Source organism: Symphalangus syndactylus, chromosome 18 (assembly GCF_028878055.3).
Source record: "Symphalangus syndactylus isolate Jambi chromosome 18, NHGRI_mSymSyn1-v2.1_pri, whole genome shotgun sequence".
Classification (NCBI taxonomy): Eukaryota; Metazoa; Chordata; class Mammalia; order Primates; family Hylobatidae; genus Symphalangus; species Symphalangus syndactylus.
The window spans coordinates 43,973,812-44,001,126 of NC_072440.2; the positions used below are offsets into that span (position 1 = coordinate 43,973,812).

The following is a 27,315-nucleotide window of genomic DNA, read 5'->3' on the forward strand; positions in this document are numbered from 1 at the left end:
AAACCATATAGTGCTCATCTGTTCTGCATTAGCAGCATCAACTTATGGTGGACAAGTTATTTGACCTCTCTGTATTTGTTTCTTCATCCCTAAAATGGGGATAATGACAAAATCTACTTCATAAGGTGGTTTTGGGAATTAAATGAGCTAACAAATGTGCAATAATTAGAACGGTATGTGGCCCATAGCTATTATTATTTTTATATGCTATTAGTGTATATTATGAAACATCTGATGAAGCCAACCAATAAAATTTCTCAAACTCAAGATGAGTATTTGGTTTTTAAAACTTTTTCTAAAACTCAGCACAAACTAAAGACTAGAAGCCTGTAAGTGCTTTTTAAGTCACCTTTCCGTTTTTTCTTTTTGCTTATTATTGGAAATTAGCTCATGAGCCACCTTCGTGTTCCTCCATCTCAACACTGACATTCAAGCTGAAACGCAAGTACTAAAATGGAGGGTATGGGTGGGGAAAGTGTAACATATAAGTAGACCTAGCCTATGAGGTAATGAGAAGGTATTAAAATGAATATATTTAAAATTTTTGTTTCCAGTCTCAAAATAAGGCTAAACAACCAAACTAAAAAAAATGACTTCAAAAATAAAAATTGGGCCAGGAATGGTGACTTACACCTGTAATCCCAGCACTTTGGGAGGCCAATGTGAGTGGATCACTTGAGAGTTCAAGATCAGCCTGGGCAACATGGTAAAAACCTCATCTCTACAAAAACTAAAAAACTGGCAGGGCATGGTGGTGCATGCCTGTAGTTCTGACTACTCAGGAGACTGACGTGGGAGAACTGCTTGAGCCTGGGAGCTTGAGGCTGCAGTGAGCCGTGGTCATGCTACTGCACTCCAGCCTTGGCAATAAAGCAAGGTCCCGTCTCAAAACAATAAAAATAATAAAAAGTAAAATTGGAGTGAGTACAGTGGCTCGTGGCTGTAACCTCAGCACTTTGGAAGGACAAGGTGGGAGGATCGAGGCCAACAGTTCAAGGCCAGCCTGGTCAATAGTGAGACCCCTATCTCTACAAAAAATAATAGAATTAGCTAGGCATGGTGGCACATGCCTATAGTCCTAGCTACTTGGTAAGCTGAGGTGGGAGAATCGCTTGAGGCCAGGAGTTTGATGCCGTGAGCTATGACTACACAATTATTTCAGGCCGATCAACAAAGTGAGACCTTGTCTCCAAAAAACTAATAAAAATAAAAATTGATTCGGGGAGTAGAGGAGAAAAAAAATTTCCCAAAGATATTGTGAAGGAAGAGAACTAGATCTTAAGCCCCTTTTAGCTAAAAAATTATTCACATCTATGAATTTGCAAAGCCTTAGGAAGCAAGAACTAGGAACCAGAAACAGAAAAATAATCTGCTTTTGATGGAGTAATAGTGTGATGTAAATATGTGTCACTACTAAGCCTTTCTAGTTTCCTAAAACAAAAAATAGATATACTTCTGGTGGAATAGTTAAAATGAAGTCTCAAATCCTTCTGATTTTCAAACTTAATGGTGGAGAAAGGACCGTATTTTTATATAATTTACCCAGAAAACTGAATCATAAAATTTTTTATAAAAGAGCTTTAGAGGGAGAGAGACTTAAAACAAACTTATTAAAAGTCAGACCAAACAATTCTTTAGTGATTTTTAAAAATTATTCATTAAAAAAATCAAAATCATGACAAAAAATGTATCAACATAAGATACCTATGTTTCGTAGAATTTCAACAAGCTTTTCTCTTTTTGAGAACTGGCCAACTTGGAGAACGGTCTGCTGAACATCTCTACATGCTCCACCCACTTGTCCAACAGCAACAAACAGATAATTCGACTTTAAAAACTCTGCAGCCAACCTTGAAAAACAAAAGATTATTCTTTAACTTATCCTCCTCTCCATCAGTATCCATAATATCCACTGAATTCCTGTAGGTGTTATCTCAATATTAACAGCTATAAGATGGTTAAGGTTACTTATATCACCCAAGTACTATTTTGAAAGATCACTATAAAATATTAGGATTTTGCAAAATACATAACTACTAGAGAAAAAGTTTGTCAAAGTATGGATATGGTAATTACAGGTGGATTTGCTATCCACACAAAACTATAAAAAATACGTGTATAACACTTAAAAAAAAAGCATGAACTAAAAGAAACTGCAATAAGCAGGAATTATTTTTTAGTAAAACCTGAAATGTAAGCCTAAGACACAAATTCTGTTCTCCTCTCATTGCTTTTATGTATGCTATTATTAGTTGTTTTCTGAAAATATTACCTATTAAATTACTCTACTTCAAATGAATGATTTCAAGCAAACCAGATCTTAGGTCAGTGCTCTCTCTGTCATGACACACATAGAAAGTAGTATTTGCATAGCACAACTGGGCAAAACAAGTGAGACAGATGAAAGGCCCAGGGACATAGCGGAATCAGGATAGGTGTGCCTGCCCCAAAGGTTAAGGGTATCAATATCTTGACACACAGTTAACCCACCATCAGCATGCAACTGAGAAGTCTTGCCTTAGATCACATAGAAACATGGGGGAGTGGACAAAGTTGCTAATGAGAAAGCTGAGTTTTTAGGGATAAACGGGGAGGCCCAAATCTCTCTTCAATGCCTCTCCCTCCTATGTAGCAGTCCCTTTTTACCAGCTGACTCCTTCATGAAAATAGCTCAAATTCAGCATATCCAGAATCTTAATAAATCACTGCTTCTTCTTTCTCCTTACTTGATCTCTTATCATAAAAGAAAAGCTTTTTTTATGCCTTCTTTTAGAGTTACTCTCTCACCCAGGCACAAATCTTGAAATCATCTGAAATTCTTCAGATGATTATCCATCACCCTTTTCATTCACTAAAACTACTGAGTGTTTTGTGTCATGTGTACAAGGTACTGAGAGTACAAAGATGAACATGATGGTGTTAGCCTATGAAATCCTCACATCAAGTAGGAAAGATATATTTTAAAAAATTACAATTTAGTGTTAGAATAGTTAATGTTTACTGAACACTATGTTCCAAGAAATGTACAAAGTGACTTAAACAGTTTCTTTCACAAGATACACTGGCAGGAAATGGCTGAAATGATGTCTATTTAGAAAAATCCTCAAATTTGAGGCGGGGCACAGTGGCTCATAACTATAACCCTAGCACTTTGGAAGGCCAAGGCGTGTGGATCACTTGAGCCCAGGAGTTTGAGACCATTCTGGCCAACATGGTGAAACCCCATCTCTACAAAAAATAAAAAATTAGCCAGATGCGTATGCGCACACCTGTAGTTCCAGCTACCCAGGAGGCCGAGGTGGGCCTAGGATCGCTTGAGCCGGGGAGGCCAAGGTGGCAGTGAATCATGATTGTGCCTCTGAACTCCAGCCTGGGCGAGAAGAGTGAGACCTTGTCTCCAAAAAAAAAAAAAAAAAAAAAAAGAAGTCTTCAAGTTTGAAGCTTGATCTAGGGAAGCAGCAGGCAAGAATGTGGAACACTAATGATTGTGGAAAGGCATTCTAAGCAGAAGGAAAGAAGAAACAAGCACAAATAATGAGGAAAGTAAAATTCAGCTTTCTCAGCCAAGAGGAAATAGCTCTAGTAGACTAGAAACACACGACTCCAAGTAAGAAAGTAGCAGGTGAGCCTGAGATTGTCACGTGTTAAAGAGTTTAAAAATCAGTCTATGAAGATGGAAAGATATGGGAAGGTTTATTTTAAACAAATGTCTAAAAGAATCAGACTTTATTTTGGCATTGCCACTAATGCAGAAATGACACTAGAAGCAGGGAGACAGGTTAAAAAGCCACTTCCAGTGAGCAGGGCAAAATTGATAAGGATCTAAATTAAGGTGGGAAATAGAGAAGCTAACAGATATGAAATATTTTAGAGATTACTACTGTAATGGTTAATATTTGGTGTCAACTTGATTATATCGAGGGATGCCTAGATGGCCGGTGAAACATTGTTTCTGGATGTATCTCTGAGGGTGCTACCAGAGGAGACTGACATTTCAGTTGGTAGAGAGAGAGAAGGCGGCCCACCCTCAATGTGGGTGGACACCATCCAGTTGGCTACCGGCGCAGCTACAACAACGCAGGCAGAAGAAGGTGGGATAACTTTGCCTGCTGAGTCTTCTGGCTCTCTTTCTTCTTCCTATGCTGGATGCTTGCTTCTGCTCCTCCTGCCTTTGGACATCATACTCCAGGTTCTTCGGACTTTGGACTCTGGGACTTGCACCAGCGGCTTCTTGGGGGAATCTATCAGCTTCCTTGGTTTTGAGGCTTTCAGACTTGGACTGAGCCACTACTGGCTTTTCTCTTCTCCAGCTTGCAGACAGCCTATCATGGGACTTCACCTTGTGATTGTGTGAGCCAATTTTCCCTAATAAACTTTCTTTTATATCTATATATATATTATTGGTTCTGTCCTTCTGGAGAACCCTAATATCACTGCCACGTTGTACAGGGTCTTACTCTGTTGCCCAGGCCAGCGTATAGGGGCACAATCGTGGCTCACTGCAGCCTCAACTTCCTGGGCTCAAGAGATCCTCCCACTTTAGCCTCCAGAGTAGCTGGACCTACAGGTGCGTGTCACCACACCCAGCTAATTTAAAAAGTTTTTTTTTTTATAGAGACAGGGTCTCACTATGTTGCCCAGGCTGGGCCTGAACTTCTAGGCTCAAATACTCCTCCCTCTTTAGCCTCCCAAAGTGTTGGGATTATAGGCATGAGCTACAGCGCCTGGCCCAAGTTGAGTATTTTTAAAAGCAGAGTTAAGCCGGGCGCGGTGGCTCAAGCCTGTAATCCCAGCACTTTGGGAGGCCGAGGCGGGCGGATCACGAGGTCAGGAGATCGAGACCATCCTGGCTAACACGGTGAAACCCTGTCTCTACTAAAAATACAAAAAATTAGCCGGGTGTGTTGGCGGGCGCCTGTAGTCCCAGCTCCTCGGGAGGCTGAGGCAGGAGAATGGCCTGAACCCGGGAGGTGGAGCTTGCAGTGAGCCGAGATCGCGCCACTGCACTCCAGCCTGGGTGACACAGCAAGACTCCATCTAAAAAAAAAAAAAAAAAAAAAAAAAAGCGGAGTTAAAAGACTGTGACAGAAGAATCACCATGATTCAAACAATTCTGGCTTCAAAAGATCATGATGCCAATAACCAGAATAAAGAAAACTGGAAAAGGGGAGCTGAAGAAAAATTATGTTCTATTTTGGACATGAACGTGAGTTACTAGTCATTCATCTGAGAGAACAAACACCCCAAGAAGTTAAATTTAAAAGTCTGGGCCGGGTGCGGTGGCTCACTCTTATAATCCCAGCACTTTGGGAGGCTGAGACGGATGGATCACCTGAGGTCAGGAGTTCAAGACCAGCCTGACCAACATGGAGAAACCCCATCTCTACTAAAAATACAAAATTAGCCGGGAGTGGTGGCACATGCCTGTAATCCCAGCCACTCAGGAGGCTGAGGCAGGAGAATCACTTGAACCCTGGAGGCAGAGGTTGCAGTGAGCCGAGATCATGCCATTGTACTCTAGCCTGGGCAACAAGAGCGAAACTCTGTCTCAAGAAGAAAAAAAATAAAAACTCTGGGGCTACAGAGATAGATTAGGAATACAGGGAGGAAATTTGGGAGAGTTACAGGTATATAAGTAGAAGCCAACGGAACGGATATACCATAACTCAGGGAATATGCACACTGAGAAAAGGACTTTGCACAGAATGATGGGCAACTAGTAACATTTAAGAACAGACAATGAAGCAATTGAGGAAGAGTCAGGAAGCAAATAATGTAAACAACTCAAGGTCAGATAGGAGCTCATTTTGTTTAACATATATCCCCAGAGCTTATAATCAAATATGATTCACAAAAGATCCTCAACAAATATTACTGACTGACAATAGTACATGTTTGCCATTTTGGGTGGCCAACATACAAATACTTTCCCATTTCAGGGTGAATCTAAAAAGAGTCAGGCTGCTAATTAGATAGTTACCAAAGCAAATGGTGGGAATGCAAATACCCCATCTCCAGTTGAAAATACTATATAGGGCCGGGTGCGGTGGCTCATGCCTGTAATCCCAGCACTCTGGGAGGCCGAGGTGGGCAGATCACCTGAGGTCAGGGGTTCAAGACCAGCCTGGCCAACATGGTGAAACCCTGTCTCCACTAAAAATACAAAAAAAAAAAAAAATTAACCAGGCGTGGTGGCAGGCGCCTGTAATCCCAGCTACTTGGGAGGCTGAGGAAGGAGAATTGCTTGAACCGGGAGACGGAGGTCGCAGTGAGCCGAGATCGTGCCATTGCAATAAACCAACAATAGGTTTATCGGGATGTTCCTAACTTACAACAGAGTTAACATCCCAATAAACCTACTGTAAGTCCAAAATATCTTAAGTCAAAAATGCAATTAATACCTATGATAAACCATTATAAAGTCAAAAAATCATAAAATCTTATGTTGAATCATAGGACCATCTGTATAAGCTTCTGCTGTTGCCTGGGCACTTCTGGCTCCTTGAGACAAGGGACTGGCAGGAAAAAGAATCACCATTCCAGTAGGGATGTGTCACCCTAATCTCTGAATTCACTAGACCACATGGTATATAACATGATCCTCAAATATCTGCCAATAATTGGTATATGAATTTTCTACCAAAGCCTCAGTTCTCCCAAATCCTATAGATTTAGGTTTGAAAAGAAGGCATAATAAAAATAATTTAGTAAGCACTTATTAAACCCTGGCTGGATTCTATGCAACAACAACAACAACAACACACACACACACACTTTTTAAATAAAATGTGATGTTAACACAAAGCCAAGAATAAGGTAAGAAACAATGGAAAATGTGGTAAACGTTTTAGAAATACATCTACTTTTTAAATTACCTATATTAAAATCTTAAAGACAAATCTCTAAAAATGGGATATTCACAGTGCTTCCACTTTGATAAAAGTATGTATATAATCAAATTATTTTTAAGAAAAAAACTTAACCTTTGAATTTCCTCTGGAAAAGTTGCACTGAACATAAGGGTTTGGCGCTGTTCCTTTGATGGCATTCCTGGGCAAGAAATTAACTTCTCCATTTCTGGACCAAACCCCATATCCAACATGCGATCAGCTTCATCCAAAACTAAGTATTTGATCTGTTTGAGACCAATCTTTAAGGATATTTTCAAAGGTAAAACAGAAAATGCATATTAGTTTATATTAAACTACTCTCTACAATTCCAACTGTTAAAATACTGTTAAGAACAAAGACCAGAAATCAGTGTATAAAATGAGAATTGTTATGCTTAGATAATAGTACTGTATATTTCAGTTCAATTTTCCGTTATAAAGCATTTTTAAAATTAAGTCTAAAAGAAACCAAATGTCAAGATCAACACTGTGCAATAACTTTCTGCAATTACTTAAAAGTTCTATTAACTGCACTTTTTTTTTTTTTGAGACGGAGCCTTGCTCTGTTGCCCAGGCTGGAGTGCAGTGGCACAAGCTCAGCTCACTGCAACCTCTGCCTCCTGGGTTCAAGTGATTCTCCTCCCTCAGCCTCCCAAGCAGCTGGGACTATATGCCACCATGCCTGGCTAATTTTTTTTTAATAGAGACGGGGTTTCACCATGTTAACCAGGATGGTCTCTATCTCCTGACCTTGTGATATGCCTGCCTCGGCTTCCCAAAGTGCTGGGATTATAGGCGTGAGCCACTGCACCCGGCCTATCTGCACTGTTCAACTTGTTAGTCATTAGCCAAAGGTAGCTAGCTATTAAGCACTTGAAATGTGGCTACTGTGACTTGGAACTGAATTTTTAATTTTATCATTCTTAAATTTAAATTGTTACATGCGGCTAGTGGTTACTGTATTGGACAATACAGATCTAGATTATAGTGTTTGATAAAGTTAGACTCTAATGTAAGAAAGAAAATATCCTAACAGCAGGACATATTCAAATATCTTCTAACTGGTAAAATTTTTTCTAACCTCTTTAAATCCTTTGTAAATTCTCCATTCTCTAATCACTTGGGAACAATCAGGAACCTCTTACCTTTGCATGAACATCTTTCACTATAAACAGAAGAATGCACTTGCAAAGTGATTTTGGTACCACTATGAAGATGTTTAGCAAGAAAGTAAGGTAGATATCTCTGGGTCCTTTTAATAAGTATACTAAGAAAGGTGTGTTTATGCAGAAATAACATTTTTTTTAGTAACCCTGAGGGATGAAAAAGACTCTTAACTCAGAAGGACCCTTTAAAGAGGTTTTAAAAAGCAAATCTGGTTCATTAAGGTGAACTGAAAGTACTCATTTAGAGATATAAAAATATAGTATATGAATTCCTAAATAAGTACATGGCCCTAAAATCTTTTAAAAGATTTAGAAAATTAACAATCCTGGTTAATATCATTCCCATGCTTACACAGGAGACAGAATTATTGATGCCACAAAGGATTTCTTACAGGAGAAAAACTATTTCCCCAAGACATGCATGAAACCACATAAAAAGTTATTAACTACATTTTTCCCCCAGCGTAGCGGGACATAGAATATGGATTCTGGAATCAGACCCAGATTCTAACATTAGCTCTATACTTACTAGAACTAACTCAGGGATTTTTAAAATAGATTACATAATCTCATTGAGTTTGTTTTCCCAAGTATAAATTAGAAAACACTATTCCCTGTGACTATCTTGAGAATTATACAAGAATGCATTCAAAGAATGTGACGGAGGCTAACACATAAATAGTGCTCTAGTAAATACATCTGTCTTTACCTCATTCTTTCGTTTTCCCATACCAAACAAAAAGTATCAATCTCACAACCTTATTATTCCTATAAGGCGTACCTTTTCTTTGCCTATGATATCCATCAGTCTTCCAGGGGTGGCACATAATATATTACAGCCTTGTACTATTTGTCGAATTGAATGTCCCAGCTGGGTTCCCCCATATATAACAACAGCTCTTACACAAGTCCTATTAACAAGAAAACTAAATGTTATTTTCTAGTTACTTAAAAATTGGGCATCTGTTTCTAACAAGATATAAAACAAAATCCAAAAAGAAAAAAAACAAACATTCAACTATCTAAAAAAACATTAAATTCTGGCTGGGTGCAGTGGCTCACGCCTGTAATCCCAGCACTTTGAGAGGCCAAGGCGGGCAAATCACCTGAGGTCAGGAATTTGAGACCAGCCTGGCCAACATGGTGAAATCCAGTCTCTACTAAAAACGCAAAAAATTGGCCAGGCATGGTAGCACGTGCCTATAATCCCAGCTACTCGGGTGGCTGAGGCAGGAGAATCACTTGAACCCAGGAGGCAGAGGTTGCAGTGAGCTGAGATTCCACCACTCTACTCCAGCCTGGGCAACAGAGCGAGTCTCCATCTTAAAAAAAAAAAAAAAAAAGTGACATTTTACTTGATTTTTTAAATTACAATACTTTTGAGGGAACAGGTGGTATTTCATTACATGGATAAGTTATTTAATGGTGATTTCTGAGATCTTTTACTTGATTTAAAAGCCTGAAAGCAACATGGTACATGAGGATTAGCAAGATATAAACACTGAAATAAGCAATCCACGTTTTTCCAAAAGATCAATCAGGTTTGATATTAAAGTGATTTCAAGCATGGAAAAAAATAAAATCACCTGTGGTGGTTTTAACATACATATACAAATTCTTCAATATATTCCTTCCTTCAAATATGGATTCTACCTTCCCCCTTCAGTGTGGGCAAGGCTGGCCTCATGAGTGTGCAACCTGTCCAGTCACACAGAGTCCCAAGTTCAGAAGAATCCTGTGTTTCATTTAATGCTCTGTTGTTGCTGCCTTGAAATTTGTAGTAATTTTACAACAAAGGACCCTGCACTTTCAATTTTGCACTAGTTCCAATAAATTATAATACAGCCACTCCTGAGTGGGGTCAAACTTAGTGACTTGCTTCTTACAAAGAGAATGTGGCAGAAGGACAATGTGTGACTTCTGGGACTATTTCATAAAAGCTATTACAGCCTCCTCTTTGTTCTTACTGATCACTCAATCTAGGGGAAGCCAGTGCCATTTAATCATGCATCCCTATGGAGAGATCCAGTGAAGCCCAAAGATGGCTGGCTTGACATCTTGTCTGGTTGACAGTCTTGTCTGGTTGACAATAAAACCAGGATTGGTTGACATCTCGTTTACAATCTTATAAGAAACTCTTAACTCAGAAGAACCCAGCTAAGCCAAGCTGTTCCCCAATTCCTAAGCCCCCAAAATGGTGAGACAGTAAATGTTTATTGTTGAAAGCAACTATGTTTTAAGGGAGTTTGTTAGACAGCAATAACTAAATGTTGGCAAAGGGTATACTGAAATTGGACTCCTGATACATTGCAGGCACAAATACACATTAACTGCAAGCTTTAAAATAAGTTCCTGCTCTTTAACATTAAAATTGATAAAACTCTATTCTAAGAAAATACTTCAAACAGAAAACTTTTTTTTTTTTTAAAGTCAAGGTCTCACTGTCATCTAGGCTGGAGTGCAGTGGCGCAATCACAGCTCACTGCAGCCTCGACCTCCCAGGCTCAGGTAATCTCTCAGGCTCCCGAGTAGCTGGGACCACAGGGGTGCACCACTACACCTAGCTAGTTTTTGTTATTTTTTGTAGAGATGGGTTTTCACCATGTTTTCCAGGCTGGTCTTGAACTCCTGGGCTCAAGCTATCTGCCCATCTTGGCCTCCCAAAGTGCTAGGATTACAGGTGTTAAGACATCATATCCCGCCAAAACAGAAAAACTATGTAGCAAGATGTACATTGCAATTTTGTTTACAATAGCCCCACGTTAGAAAGAACCTAAATACCTCAGAATAGAGAAATAAAATGTATACGCATGGGTAATTTAAAAGTCATTAAAAATCAGTTCTTAAGCAATAAGCATTTTCTGTGTTATAAAGTTGTATGTAAAAGAATAGGAAATTATTAGAATACCCTGAGTTCATTTTTAAATATACATTTAAGACTACCAAGAAATAATACCAGTATGTTCACTATTTTCTACTTTAGTATTATCTATTTTTTAAATTAAAATTTTACTTTTTTAGAGACAGGGTCTTGCTCTGAGTGTTGTGGTGCAATCACAGTTCACTGCAGCCTCAAACTCCTGGACTCAAACAATCCTCCTGCCTCAACCTCCTAAGCTCCTAGGACAACAGGTGTGCATCACCACGTGCTGGCTAGTTATTTTATTTTTTGTAGAGATGGGGTCTCACCATGTTACCCTGGCTGGTCTCAAACTCGTGGCCTCAAGCAGTCCACCTGCCTGGGCCTCACAAAGCACTGGGATTATAGTCATGAGCCACCAAGTCCAACCTATTAACCTAATTTTTAATAAGCATGTTTCTTTTTAAAAATAAAAAGGATTCCATAAACAAGATAATAAAAAAATACTTTAAGTAATGCTAAAAATTACATGAGTGCATTATTACTAAGTTCTTCCAAAAGTGAGCAGAAAAAAATCTCTAAAGAAAAAACTATTTTGTGAGTAGCATTCTGATGTACCTACCCAAAAGAAAATTTTCTGGCTTCCAAATAAATCTGGTTGACCAATTCTCGAGTTGGTGCTACAATAATACACTCTGGTTCCTGCAACTCTTTAAAACGACTGGCAGTTATTCCATCACGCATCATATGAGCCAAAATTGGTAGGAGAAAAGCCGCCTAGAAGTTAAGTTGCTTAGTTTACAAACTTATAGCACAACACTTTTATCCCCATGGAAAGCTAATCCTCATGTCCTTATAGCCTTTAGACTCTACTTCCATCTTACTGGTAAATTTAAGATGAGAAAATGAAAACAACTTTCATTTCAAGATGTTCTTAACATTTAGGTCTTTATGGTCTTATTATACAATATAAAATTTGGTAAAATTAATCTACCCTATCAAATTTTTTCAGTGTATTTTTAAAAGCACACCCACGAATTCTAAACAGATCAACAACATTAGCCTATTTATAGAGGAATATAATAGATGTAATTGCTGCAAATCATTACAGTGAACAATTACTCTAAGTTAGTCCTTCTGAGGTCATAAAATTATCATTCGGAATGGATGACAAAAGTGCCCCACAGAGTAAAAACTTAGAAATCATCATCTGTATTACTGAACACATTACCCTTATTGAAGTTACATCAGGCAACAGAAATTTTGTGCTACAGTTTTCTCACTTAAGCAAATAAGACACTTGCTAAAATCCACCTCCAAAACCATGTTTAACACTCTTATTAGCTGCTATACAATACCTATTTTTCCCTACAATTCTACTATGAAGGCTGATTAAGACTAAAATGGTATGACCTCATGGACTCTATGATCATAGAAATAAGAGTCTCATCTCATGGAGTCGTAATTAACACACAAATCTCCCAGATTAATCCTAAAACCGACTGGTCTCATCAGACTTCTTTTATAATTAGCATAACCTGAGGTCACTGAATACTAAGGAATCATGCACAATGCATGTAACTGGTTCTCATTCTTTATCTTTTGACTTCAAGAGTGTACCAGCTATAACACAGAAATTACTTTCTCCCTCTCTCACTGTTTTATAATCTCTGCTTTGACTTTCAGTCATTTTGTTTTAGATACTACCATGTTTCAGAAAGAGTAAACACAGAAAGGATTAAACATCTATGGACAGCAACACTACCCTAGAAATAGTTCAGAATTATTTCTTCAGAAGTACACAAATCCTAATAAAAATCAGAAGCAAAACCATCAATGCTTATGACAGGTAACAGAAAATCTACAAACCTTCTACTCAAAAGAAGAAACCAAGTTACTAAGGAAGAACCAAAGCTCAAAAAACCTAACAGTTTGGACATGTGGGGAAAGACTTACAGTCTTCCCAGACCCTGTTTGAGCACAAGCCATCAAATCTCGTCCTGCGAGTATGATAGGAATACTGTATTTTTGCACAGGAGTAAGCTTAGTATAACCAGCTTTAGCAATGTTGTTATTCAGTGTCTGACAGAGATCAGCTTCTTCAAAAGTCTGAAAATTTTAAAAAAAAGCAGTGATTACATTCTATATATCATATGCAAATCATTTATAAGCATATTTCATTCGAGCTACTTTCCAAGTTCTGTTAATTCTACTTTATATACTAAAGTGACTTTAGTAACATGCCTCCCCTCAGAAGTAAATATTCAAAGCCTGTATATTATAATATGATTTGACAGAATCAGGAAGTATTCTCCACAAATGGTGGTTTTAAAAACATTTTTCCTGCCCCCTTAAAACCTATGAGATATGAAGAATTCTGCTCAGTAATGGCTTGTTCTAAGTATAATTATCAATAGGAGACAGAGGGCTCCCCCTCTCAGAAAAATCACTGCCCTAAGACACACTTTCTCACAATCTTGGGGAAACACCTTGAATCACTAGGAAAAATATTCTTTTAAGTAAGTTTAAATAAAATTCTCATCCTGGTATGGGGAGTGGGGATGAAATCTATTACTCTCTTTTGGCATAGCAATTAATTCTATTGTAGATGGCAAGACATCATTCTAAATTTCCAACCTAAGTTTTCACCTTATATACGAAAGGTGAAATCTGTGTGTTGATATCAGCTTTACAAACTATATAATGTATTTTAAAAGCAAAGTTTGCTACATGGCTAATACAGAAACAATTAATACACTGACCAGAATTGCTGGTGGTGCATCATGTCCAGACACTTCCACAAGAATAGTGTCGTATTTGTCAAAGTTTATGCCTGTCTGATAATGTGCAAAGATGGAGTCCTCATCCTCAGGTGGAGGAGGGGGTATGTAGGTCACTTTTGGTCCTTGGAATTTAAATTAAAAACATAATGTACGTTACAGAGACTAAAAGAAAATATAAGAGAAAATAGACAAAAATTGACAAGATCAAATTTTAAATACTATGGAACTTCCCATTGCTTACCTTTAAAGTTTTCACTGTTCAAATTTTTAAAAGATAACTTTGTTTTTAAGTAAAATACTTAAGCATTTTTATTAAAACACAACATACTTCTATGTGAGTCACACAAATGTTAATATACCTTGAGTATCACTACTTTCTCCTCCTTCTGCTTCTGACTTCCAAGAATCTTGAAGAGGATCAAATAAAAAAGAGATACATGTTTTTTAAAATTGAAGGGTAAAAGAACTCTCACTACAAAAATCAAACACCTTGTTTAAGGAAAACTTACTCTTTCCAGAGCCTGTTATTACTTCTTCATTTAAACCTTTGTAACCACCTATTAAAGAAATTCATAAGTGACAATCGGTCAAGATGCAAGGCTGTGCACATCTTTATTTTCGTTGCTTGTCTTCAAAGAGAACAAGTTCTAAAAAACTTTAAATTCCCTTCTTACAAATACTTGAAACAATTAAATAGAATCATGTAGATTTTTAGTTTCTGTAGTATTCAAGATGATTTTACGTAGATGAGATTATTAAATATTACTACATTTTGTTTAAGCTGTTATATTTCTTTCCTAATCAGCAAAGGAATGTATTTTCTAAAAGAACCTGTGTTTGGGGGGGTGTCCCCAAGACCATTCCCAGTTCAATAACTGCTAGGAAGACTCACCAGACTCAGAATATAGTCATACTCATGGTTATGATTTATTAGTGAAAAAACAGGGAGTACTATCAGCAGAAGAAAAGGCACATAGGCAAAACCCAGAGAAAACCAGGCACAAGTTTCCAAGTATCTTCTACTGCAGTCACACAGGATGTGCTTAGTTCTCCCAGCAACGAGCTGTGACAACACATGTAAACTCTACCAGAGAAGAGTATTAGAGACTCAGAAGCTCATTAGAGACTCAGTACCCAGGGTTTTTATTAGGGGCTAATAATGTACTCACCTTCTGCCTGGCACATACCAAATTCCAGACTCCCAGAAGGAAAGCAAATATTCAGCAAAAACCACAACGCACAAATGGTTTATGCAAAATGAGTCGCTCTTACCAATTAGGATGGTGGGAACCCGTCCCAAATCCAAGTTTTCAGATGCTAGCTGTGATGGTTAATTTGTGGTGTCAATTTGACCAGATTAAGGGATACCCAGGTAGCTGATAAACCATTATTTCTGGGTATGTCTGTGAAGGTGTTTTAGAAGAGACTGGCATTTGTATCAGTGGACAGAGTAAGAAGATCGACCCTCATCCAGTGTGGGCAGGCACCATCCAATAGGCTAGGAGCCAGACAGAACAAAAAGGCAGAGGAAAGGCAAATTTTCTCTCTCTTCTGGAGCTGGGACACCCTTCTTCTCTTGTCGTTGGACATCAGAACTCCAGGTTCTCTGGCCTTTGGACTCTAGGACTTGTACCAGCAATCCCCCGCCCCCTTACTCCGCCCCACCAAGAGGTTCTCAGGTCTTTGGCCTTGAACTGAGAGTTACACCATCAACTTCCCTGGTTCTCATCATTCTCAGCAAACTATCACAAGGACAGAATACCAAACACTATGTTCTTACTCATAAGTGGGAGCTGAACAGTGAGAACACATGGACACGAGGAGGGGAATATCACATACCAGGGCCTGTTGGAAAGTGGGGGACAGGGGGAGGGATAGGATTAGGAGAAATACCTAATGTAAATGATGAGTTGATGGGTGCAGCACATCAACATGGCACATGTATACCTACGTAACAAACTTGCACATTGTGCACATGTCCCCTAGAACTTAAAGTATTAAGAAAAAAAAAAAACTTTACTGGTTCCTTTGGACTTGAATTGAACAATACTACTGGTTTCCCTGGTTCTTAGCTTGCAGACAGCCTATCATAGGACTTTCCCAGGCTCCATAATCTCACGAGCCAATTCCCCTAATTAGTTCCTTCTCATCCATCCATCCATCCGTCCATCCATCCATCTCCTCCCTCCTTCCTTTTGGTCTGTCTCTATGGAGAACCCTAACTAATATACACTAGCCAAGAACAGCCTTTTAAGTAAGATTTTCAATTTCGTTTACTGATGAATTTTTGATGAACAATCAGGCTTGTTAACTCCTTTCTATATATTACCTTTCTGGTTTTTAGGTAACGAGTAATCTGTTGTGCCACTTTTAGGTACTATGACTGCATTAGATTCAAAAGCTAATTAGATGTAACATTTTTTCTATGTGAACTCTAATTTTCTTATCTTGTATGTCCACAGGTCTTGAAATCCTCCTTTATATAGGCTGTGAATATTTGTAGGAGATTTGGTTTAGCTAGTCTTTAATAAACTCTTTCTATATTGAAGAATATAAGAATCAGCAGGGGTGGGGGGAATGTCACTCTGAATTCTCTCAGACTAATAATAATTACTGAGAATCTTCCAAATACATCAAGCAAGCTTCATTGATTTACTAGTCTGGAGAGCATTTTAACTTTTATATGACACTGAAGTATCTATACTTTGAAAAAATTTTAAGGTCAGGCACAGTGGCTCATGCCTGTAATCCTAGCACTTTGGGAGGCCGAGGTGGGCAGATCACCTGAGGTCAGGAGTTTGAGACCAGCCTGGTAAAGGTGAAACCCCATCTCTACTAAAAATACAAAAATTAGCCAGGTGTGGTGGCAGGTGCCTGTAATCCAGCTACTAGGGAGGCTGAGGCAGGAGAATGGCTTGAACTCTGGAGGCGGAGGTTGCAGTGAGCCGAGATCACACCACTGCACTCCAAACTGGGTGACAGAGTGAGACTCTGTCTCAAAAAAGAAAAAAAAAAAAAGAGAAAACTTTAAGAGTAAAAAATTATATATTGAGCTAACTTTATCCTTCAGACCAAATCAACTATTCCATAAGAAAAAGTATATTGTTTTAATAAGGATTTGTACATATTATATCTCAGTCTTTAACTTCCACACAGCATCTCATTTCATGATTATCATTTTATTAAACAGTTTTTTTTTTTGTTTTTTGTTTTGAGACGGAGTCTCGCTCTGTCACCAGGCTGGAGTGCAGTGGTGTGATCTCGGCTTACTGCAACCTCCGCCTCCCGGATTCAAGCGATTCTCCTGCCTTAGCCTCCTGAGTAGCTGGGACTACAGGCACGCACCACCATGCCCAGCTAAGTTTTCTTTTAGTAGAGACAGGGGTTTCACTATGTTGGCCAGGATGGTCTCATCTTGACCTTCTGATCTGCCTGCCTAGGCCTCCCAAAGTGCTAGAATTATAGGCGTGAGCCACCGCACCTGGACTTAAACAGTTTTTTATTTATGAATTTTAGGTGATTTTCAGTTTTTACTTATTATAAATGACATCTCGGTGTACATCCTTGTACATGTATTTGCAAATATATCTATAGTATATAATTCCTATAATGGAATTGCTGGATCAGAGAAGCAATAACCTGGAGGGTATTAAGGAACTATCTAAAACAGGCTGTGTAAATTTATGGTCTTCACAGTGTATGAAAGCAGTAACAGTTACCTTTAACTTCAAAAATTAAATTTGTTTCCAACCAGTGAAGTACAGAAAAAAATTAAATTTGGAATACAATGATTTTAACTTCTTTCAGATAAACAAAATAACTTACCTCGTTCACTTCCACTGCCACTTCTGCTTTGAGAAGTATCACCATAACCTGTAAGGCATTGTTTTGCAACATATTTAGATAAAACACAGCTGCTGCCCAAGCACACAAACCACGTTGTTATTTCTATTCAACAAAGTTATTACTTAGGAATCCCGGTCCTTTAACCCATCCATCTCTTAATTTTAGATTTAACTTTTTTTTTTTTTCTTCAAGTCTCACTCTATCACCCAGGCTGGAGTGCAGTGGCACAATCTTGGCTCTCTGCAACCTCCATCTCCTGGGTTCAACCAATTCTCGTGCCTCAGGCATCTGAGTAGCTGGAACTACAGGCACATACCACCACGCCCAGCTAATTTTTGTATTTTTAGTAGAGATAGGGTTTTGCTATGTTGGCCACGCTGGTCTCGAACTCCTGGCCTCAAGTGATTCACCTGCCTCAGCCTCCCAAACTGCTGGGATTACAGGCATGAGCCACCACACCTGGCCTCTAGGTTTAACTTTAACCTTAACCTCATTTGAACATTTTTCATCAATTGTGTTTTCATTTTCACTTCAACTCACACTAATCCTTTTCCCCTAACTCAGAATCCTTTATTCCTCCAGTTAATAATTCACACCTCAAATTAACTGGTAGATAACACAGAATAAATAATTCACATTGCACAAATTTTATAAGGGAGACAAAATTGTCCACATATTTTTACCTACAGATCTAAAAGCAGAGAAAATCATAAGCCAAACTAGCATACTTTAACATATATATTAGGTTTACTAATCCTAGTGCTAAAAACATATATCAATAACTAATATTCAGTAATAAGTTCTATTTCTCACCTGTGCCACTTAATCTTAATGCTGATCTTCTATAACCAAAAAGGCCACCAGTGCGCTGCATACATTCATCTGGGTCTAAGTCATTATCTTGATTTGCAGAAAGTAAAATTAGATTACATTACTTCGAAGAAGTTTTTTAATCGCTCAGTAAACAGAAAAAAATCAAGTTATAGTATCAGAAGTTAAAAGATGCGGGGTAAAATAGAAAAATACTGTCCTATTAAACTAAGTTAAACTATTCTATTAAACTAAGTTAAACTATTCTATTAAACCAAGTTAAACTAAGTATTGTGCAAAGGAATTCTCTACAAATAATGTCCTTCAATGACAAATTACTCCCTCAAAATGTATTTAAAATATTTCATAAAATAAATTAGGGCCAGTGCTATGCCAAAATATGACACAAGCAAGTTAAATCTCTAGAAATTGCCTGAGAAACTTCACATTGCATCATTTCACTACTTATTCTTCAAAATAGCACCTCTTGCTCCCACTGTTGCCAAATCAAACCTTACCAGTCCTGCACGGTAACCCTTCAAAATCCCTAAACTTCTGTGAAAGTGACAATTCACTAGTCTGCTATGCATCTATTAAATCATTATTACAAATTTATGTTTTTAGCTTCCAAAACCATAAATCTATTCTCCTCTGTTAAGAGGCACGCACATTCCAACAGTGACCTCTGAAGTCAATACCTTATCTCTAAAAAATGATGGCTGGAAAAATTTAAGGTAGAAAGCCACACTGGTGAAACAAGGTATGTGGGGAGGTAGAGCCACATAGAAGGTCACCTGTTTATAAAGTCAGCCATATTATCAAAGCTCTTAAAACAATGAATAGTATGTAATATTAAAGAACTGAGTCACTCAAACTTATTTTTTAAATTCATACATTTCAACTTAACCAATATGCAATTAAATCTGTCTAAAAAATAATGTTATATACAATGTGGTGATTAATGTGTATTAGTCACTGAGCTAAGCTATTCTCATATAATCCTCATAACAACAACCTTCTTTGATACATATATTTTTTAATCATTTTCTTTTTAACAGTTCATGAAGCACATCATTTGCAAATCCACTACTAACTTGGACTTCCTAGACCAAATCCTCCACGGCAACCTCGGAAACTACCTCTTCCACCTCTTCTGGATGGCCCTGAAGCTTCTGAATTATTTCCATCTCGATAGCCTATAATATTAAAATACAAACAAGAACAACACAAAACAATAACAAAGAAATCTTGGGGACATGGTCAAATTTAATTTAAGCCTTGAATAATTCAGTAACTTTAAGCAAGTATTTTAAGGCATTGTTATCAAAAAAATGACATTTTGACCTATTAAGTGTTCAATTTTACTAATATAAATAGATATGGCTACAATTTTTTAAAACCTCACTGCTTGCTTTGAGAATCGAGTCTAAAAATCACCTAACGGAAAAAGTAGCACTTGAATGAAAACACTGAAAGTCACCAAAACTGCACCGTTAACTGGATTTCCACAATGCACAAAAGAATTAAATAAATCCTAGGCTTGTATCTGCTCCATATAGAATATAGTAAACATCTTACTCAAAGCACAGACATGCAGGCACATATAAAGTGTGATTTCCAGGTACAAACAATTTTTAATTGAATTGAATACCAAAAGATTAGTAGAAACAATTCAAGTAAAATTTAATTGCACATAGGGCAGACTCATAGGGTAGAACCAGATTATTGCAAAACCAAAGTACCAACTGGGCAGGATATAGAGACTGTTCCATTTGTAAACTTGCAACTATTTACACTTAAAGAGAATGATGAATAAAGAGAAATTCTATATATGCTATTTCTGAATATTAGAGTATACGTATTTTAAAGCCTATTTAAAAATGAAACAAAACTCTTCAAAAAAATTTATCTTCTGGAACCGTTTCTGTAAAGGTATGTTTTCATGACAGTAAAAGAATATATAACACATATATAAATTAAAAATATAATAAAATGAAAGCTTATCTCCACTGCCCAGCTTAAGACTAAAATGTTTCCAATATATTTGCAGCCCATGTTTTTCTTTTGCCCTATGCTTCTCTTCTCCCTGAGCACTCCTTCCAACTAACATCCAACCAGCCAATATCCTGAACAGTTTATCATTTCCTTGGTCTTAATTTTATCAACTACGTACTTAGCCTTAAGCGACATATTAGTGTTATCTTAGAGTCTTACGAACTAAATGGAACTAAACATATCTTCTTCCACCTTTTTTTTTTTTTTTTGAGACAAAGTCTCACTCTGTCACCCAGGTTGGAGTGCAGTGGCATCATCTCGGCTCACTGCAACCTCTGCCTCCAGAGTTCAAGCGATTCTCCTGTCTCAGCCTCCAAGTAGCTGGGATCACAGGCATGCACCAACATGCCCGGCTAATTTTTGTATTTTCAGTAGAGATGGGGTTTCACCCTGTTGGCCAGGCTGGTCTGGAACTCCCGACCTCAGGTGATCTTCCCGCCTCGGCCTCCCAAAGTGCTGGGATTACAGGCGTGAACCACTGCGCCTGGCCCCACGTCTTTTTCCTTTTATTGAACTTTGTTGACGTATGAAACTACTTCATTTACTTTTACTGCTGAACACTCTATTGTATCCGTTTCGATTTCATTTATGTCTACTACCTTTTTTATTTGAGTTTTCTCCCTTTTTTTTTTTTTTTTTTGAGACGGAGTCTCGCTCTGTCCCCTAGGCTGGAGTGCAGTGGCACGATCTCGGCTCACTGCAACCTCTGCCTCCCGGGTTCACGCCATTCTCCTGCCTCAGCCTCTCCGAGTAGCTGGGACTACAGGCGCCTGCCACCACGCCCGGCTAATTTTTTGTATTTTTAGTAGAGACGGGGTTTCACCATGGTCTCGATCTCCTGACCTCGTGATCCACCCGCCTCGGCCTCCCAAAGTGCTGGGATTACAAGCGTGAGCCACCGCGCCCGGCCGTCTCCCTTCTAACTACTTAGCTTGAACACTTAACTCACATTTTTTCTGAGAAAAGAAATATTTAAACTATTTTCAATCTAGTCTTCTTCCTGCAAAGCTCTGTCCTACTAGATTTCCTCTATTAGCAAGTTTTACATTTTATCCTTTCTCTGATGCATTTAAGGCTATAAAATTTCCTCTAAGAGGCAGCTGCTTTAGCTATATCCTCAAAGTTTTCATGTGTTCTGTTCTTACTGTTATTAAATTCTAAGTATTTCAGGATTTCCATATGAACTGTTATTCATAAACTGAGAAATTCAGTTTCTAAATCATGAAGGTTAGACTTATTGATTTCTACTTTTATTTTAATAAGAGAACATGACCTATGATATATTTATCATAGGTCACTCTTAAAAGATGATCAAATTGTACATATTTTCCATACATGCTGGAAAAATATATGATTTATAATTTTAGAGTATATGATTCCAAACAAATATTAAATCAAGCTGAGTAAGTGGCATTCAGATCTTCTATATTCTTATTAATCTCTATTCTGCTGTCTCAACTTACTAGGATTTGCAAATTTTTCCTTATGTCTATTTTCCTTTGTGCATCTTAGTATATTGTTAGATTAGAACCATGTTCAGAACTATAATGTCTTCCTGATGAATTTCTTTATCCTTAATAATTCTACCTTACAGTATACTTTATCTCCTATTTCTATTCAGCTTTGAGTTATTGAACACTTTTTTCTCTTTACTTTTAAGTTTCAGGGTACATGTGCAGGATGTGCAGGTTTGTTACATAGGTAAACGTGTGCTATGGTAGTTTGCTGCACCTATCAACCCATCACCTAGGTATTAAGCCCAGCATGCATTAGCTCTTTTCCCTAATGCTCTCTCCCCTTGCCTGCCCTCCCCCGACACCTACAGCACCTAGTATTCCTAGGCAGTCTCCCATCCAAGTACTAACCAGGGGTCCAACCCTGCTTAGCTTCCAAGATCAGATGAGATCGGACACGTTCAGGGTAGTATGGCCATAGCCTATTTTCTAATTAAAAAAATTTTTTTTTTTTTTTTTTGTAGAGACAAGATCTAGTTGCTCAGGCTGGCCTTGAATTCCTGGCCTCAAGAGATCCCTCCCCTGTTGGCCTGCCAAAATGCTAGGATTACAGGCATGAGCCACCATGCCTGACCTCTTTACTTTCAACTCCGTACTGAAATATGCTTACCTATGTTATGATTACTGATACATAGATCTTTTATTTCTACAATCTTTGTGTTTTCTCTTTACAGAGTTTTTTCGATGCTTTTTGTTTTCCTTTCTGTCCTGTTTTCCCCAAATCGTAAAGCTATGTATTTTATTTTTTACCAATTTTCAGCATGAATATTTAGGAAATAAACTATTTTCAATCTAGCTTTCTTCCTACCAAGCTCTGTCCTTCTATTGGATTTCCTCCATTAGCAAGTTACACATTTTATCTTATACCTTCTCTGATTACCCTTCAATTTTACTTATTTAAGAAATATTTTTCCTTTCAACTGAGCTGGCAAGAATTTAAGTCTTTTCATTTGCTAGTATTTTAGTTCACTTTTGTTTCTAGAACCCCTAAATTAATAGTCATTATTGCTAGTTTATATAGTCAATACTTAAGTTTACCAATATGTTTACCTGTTTTACATTTTTTATGTTTTTTTTTGCTCATCATTGCTTCTTGTTTCCTATGCCTTTCTTCCTGCAATCAGTTGTCTTATTACTGTATATAATCTAGTAGTTCTTACTCAACAGTATGAGAGTATTAAATACCATTTTTATCTGAATGGCCTTATTTCTCCCTGGCACCTAATTATCTGAATATAGTTATTTGGGTTCAGAGCTATTCTCCTTCAGCATTCTGAAGATACTATGCTATTACATTCTGACATCTACCTTTACTGAAGAAAATTCTGTTGTGAATATAATGTTCTTCTAAAGGCGAATCTACCTTTTTTTCTCTAGCAGTTTTACAGGTTTTTAAAAATCTTTGTAATACTATAATTTCAATACATGCATAAGGGTATGAATTTTTTAATTTTATTTGCTGAGGACTCTTGTGCCTCTCTAACTCTGGAAAAGTCTCATCTATTCTCTTTGAATATTCTTCTTTCCCGTCCTTCTCCCATTTTCTGGCCTCTCCTCAGGAGACAGTCATATGTTGAACCACAAGTCTTAGTCTATCTTCCATACCTTATTTATTAACTGCTCTCGTGTTTTCCATTTCCAAGTTTGGAGAATTTCCACAGATTTATCTTTGGATTAATTCATTCTCTTCATCTGTGTTTAATCGTTACCTTTATTCTTTTCTGTAAGTTTCTAAAAATTCAAATTGAGTCCTTTTCTTGTTTTTTGAGACAGAGTCTCTTTCTGTCACCCAGGCTGGAGTGCAGTGGCGCCATCTCAGCTCACTGCAACCTCCACCTCCTGGGTTCAAGTGATTCTCCTGCCTCAGACTCCGAGTAGCTGGGACTACAGGCCTGCACCACCACGCCCAGTTAATTTTTGTATTTTTAGTAGAGACAGGGTTTTAACATGTTGGCCAGGTTGGTCTCAAACTCCTGACCTTAGGTGATCCATCTGCTTTGGCCTCCCAAAGTGCTGGGATTACAGGTGTGAGCCACTGCACCCAGCCAACATTAACATACTTCTTAAAGTAACATGAGTCCTTCCAGAAGGTATAGTCTGCACTTCATAAGGGACAGCTGACAATCTCTTATAACTCTTAAAGATGTTTGGTGACAACATCTTCAGAAAGAAATTAGCTTATAAATCATCTAACCTTTGTATAAAAGAAAAAGGAACATCTTTTATTACTTTTTAAAAAAATACTTACCAGATAGTTATTATATTTCTACATACTAACAAATAAAATGAAAACACTAAAATGATATGTATCACTGACATCAGCAAAAATGGCCAAGTAAGGAACTCTAAATTCCACTACTCCAAAAAGGCAAGGAAAAAAATGGGCAAGAACTGTCAGAATTAACTTTTTCCAAACTCTAGAAATGAATGAAAGGCTTGACGCAACCCAGGGAATTTTTTTTTTTTAAACGGCAAATTTGGCAGCATTTTAACTTACCCAGTTCCATCTCCCGGCAACTCAACTTGTAAGTATATAACCAAAAGATTTGAAAACAGGGACTCAAACAGATAACTGTAGGTGAATGTTCATAGCAGACTTACTCACAATAGTCAGAAAGAAGAAACAATCCAAGTGTCCGTCACATGGATAAACTAAATGTGGTAAATACATTATATTATTCAACCATTAAAAGAAATGTAGTTTTGATGCATGCTACAACATGGATGAACACTGAAAACAAGATGCTAAGTAAAATAAGCCAAATACAACAGGACAAATATTGTATGATTCCACTTGTATGAAATACCTAAAATAGACAAATTTCATAGAGAACATGGAATAGAGGTTACCAAAGACCAGGGTTAAGGGAGTATACAGGAAATTGTTGTCTAATGAATACAAAGTTTCTATTTGGGTGATGATAGTGATGACAGAATACTGTGCACTTAATGCCAAAAATTATACACTTAAGAATAGTTAATATGGGAAATTTTATGTTATAGAGATCTTACCACAAAAAAGCTCAAAATATCCCAAGTTTCATGAAAACTATTAATCTATAAATCCAAGAAGTTCAACTCCAAGGAGGGTAAACCCAAAAAGATCCACATCTAGACACATCAATATAAAACATCAACAAATGGTGCTAGAACAACTTGGTATCCATATGCAAAAGAATTTGGACCCCCACCCCCCACCATCTATAAAAATGAACTCAAAATGCATCAAAGACTTAAGTGTAAGAACTAAAACTATAAAATTCTTAGAAGGAAACGAAAAAATCTGCATGACTCTGGATTAGGCAACAGTTTTCTAGTTATAACACCAAAAGAACAAAAGAAGATAAACTGGGTTGGATAAAAATTTTAAATTTTAGTGTTTCAAAGGGTACTATCAAGAAAGGGAAAAGACAACCCACAGGAGGTTATTAAACATTTGCAGGCCAGATGCAGTGGCTCACGCCTGTAATCCCAGCACTTTGGAAGGCCAAGATGGGAGAACTGCTTGAGCCCAGGAGTTTGAGACAAGCCTGGACAACATAGTGAGACCCCATCCCTACAAAAAATAAAAAAACTAGCTGGGCATGGTGGCACATGCCTATAGTCCCAGCTACTCAGGAGGCTGAGGTGGGGGGACTGCTTCAGACCAGGAGGTTGAGGCTGTCGTGAACCATGACTGTGCCACTGCAGCCCAGAGTCCCGGTAACAGAGCGAGACTCTGTCTTAAAAAAAAAAAAAATTAGATAAATTAAAAAATAAACATTTGCAAATCATGTAGCTGATGATACTCATATTGAGAATATATAAATAAATCTTAGAACATAAAAAGACAACCCAATTGTTAAAATGAGTGAAGGATCTGAACAGACATTTCTCCAAAGATATACAAATGGTCAATAAGCATATGAAAAGCTGCTCAACATCACAGTCATCAAAAAATGCAATCAAAACAACAATAAGGGCTGGGCACTGTGGCACACATGCCTGTAATCCCAGCACTTTGGGAGGCTGAGGCAGGCAGATTGCTTGAACTCAGGAGTTCGAGATCAGCCTGGGCAATGTAGTGGAACCCCATCTCTAAAAAAATACAAAAATTAGCCGGGCGTGGTAGTACACACCTGTAGTCCCAGCTACACAGAGGGCTGAGGTGGAAGGATTATTTGAGCCTGGGAGGTTGAGGCTGCAGTGAGCCGAGATTGTGACAGAGCCCTCCAGCCTGGGTTAGAGTAAGACCGTGTCTCAAAAAAAAAACAAAAAAAAAACCCACAGTGAGATACCACTTCACACTCAGTAGAATGGCTATAATTAAAAAAAAAAAACAGTAACAACTAGTATTGGTGGATGTGGAGAAATCAGAACCCTCATAACACTGAGGGTGGGAATATAAAATGGTACAGCTGCTATAGAAAATAATTTGGCAGTTCCTCAAAAAGTCAAACATTAAGAGTTAGCATATGACACAGCAATTCCACTCCTAAGTATATACTCCAGAAAAATGAAAACATAGGTTCACACAAAAACTTGTACACAAATGAATATGGCAGCATTAGCCACGACAGCCCAAAAGTGGAAACAACTCAAACATTCATCAGCTGAAGAATAAACAAATGTGATGTAACCACACAACGGTACAGCCCTCATGAATGGAATTAGTGTTCTTATAAAAGCAGCCCCAGAGAGCTGCCTGGCCTTATCCACCATGTGAGGGCACAGACAGAAGACACCATCTATGAACCAGGAAATGGGCCCTCACCAGACACTGAATCTGCTGGTGCCTTGATCTCAGACTTCTGACTCTCCAGAACTGTGAGAAATAAATTTCTGTTGTTTACAAAGCTACCCAGTTTATAGCATTTTGTTACAGCAATGCAAATTAAGATAGTTTTTTCTTCTGGAAATCGGTTAAGCTGATTCTAAAAATCACACAGGAATTCAAAGGACTAAAAATAACAGGCAATCTTGAGGTTTTCATTTGTTTTGTGTTGTTTTAAAGGAATACCTGAGACTGGATAATTAATGAAAAAAAGGTTTATTTGGCTCAAGATTTGATATCTGAAAATGTTCAAGACTGGGCATCTAGTCAGAGCCTCAGGCTGCTTCCATCCATGGCTGAAGGTGAAAGGGAGCTGGTGTGTTCAGAGATCATATGATGCAGAGGAAGTAGACGGTACTAGGCCCTTTTAACAACTAGCTGTCAAGGGAACTAATAGGGAACTCACTCAACACCCCCACAAGGAAACAGGTCTATTCATGAGGGATCTGCGCCCCCATGACCCAAACACCTCCCATTAGACCCTACCTCCAACTCTGGGAATCACATTTCAACATGAGAAGGACAAACATCCAAACCATAGCACTTGAAAAACAAGCACTTGAAAGACTTACAATGCC

General features: G+C 37.9%; 1 protein-coding gene and 1 pseudogene across 6 annotated transcripts in view; both read right to left on the minus strand.

Moving 5' to 3' along the window:
- The window catches only part of DDX4 (DEAD-box helicase 4), an 81,759-nt gene that overhangs the window by 16,732 nt on the left and 37,712 nt on the right, over positions 1-27,315 (minus strand). For 4 of the 6 annotated variants that reach the window (XM_055251660.2, XM_055251663.2, XM_055251658.2 and 1 more), the window contains 11 exons: positions 19,450-19,551; positions 18,359-18,445; positions 17,525-17,572; positions 14,209-14,256; positions 14,059-14,106; positions 13,679-13,821; positions 12,873-13,025; positions 11,539-11,693; positions 8,838-8,967; positions 6,984-7,150; positions 1,705-1,850 (listed from right to left, as the gene is read on the minus strand). In XM_055251660.2, coding sequence (XP_055107635.2) covers positions 1,705-1,850; positions 6,984-7,150; positions 8,838-8,967; positions 11,539-11,693; positions 12,873-13,025; positions 13,679-13,821; positions 14,059-14,106; positions 14,209-14,256; positions 17,525-17,572; positions 18,359-18,445; positions 19,450-19,551 — 1,227 coding nt within the window. The remainder of the gene's footprint in view (positions 1-1,704; positions 1,851-6,983; positions 7,151-8,837; positions 8,968-11,538; positions 11,694-12,872; positions 13,026-13,678; positions 13,822-14,058; positions 14,107-14,208; positions 14,257-17,524; positions 17,573-18,358; positions 18,446-19,449; positions 19,552-27,315) is intronic. The other 2 variants (XM_055251661.2, XM_055251664.2) reach the window with 2 other exon arrangements.
- LOC129468754 (uncharacterized) lies at positions 22,227-22,347 on the minus strand (annotated as a pseudogene).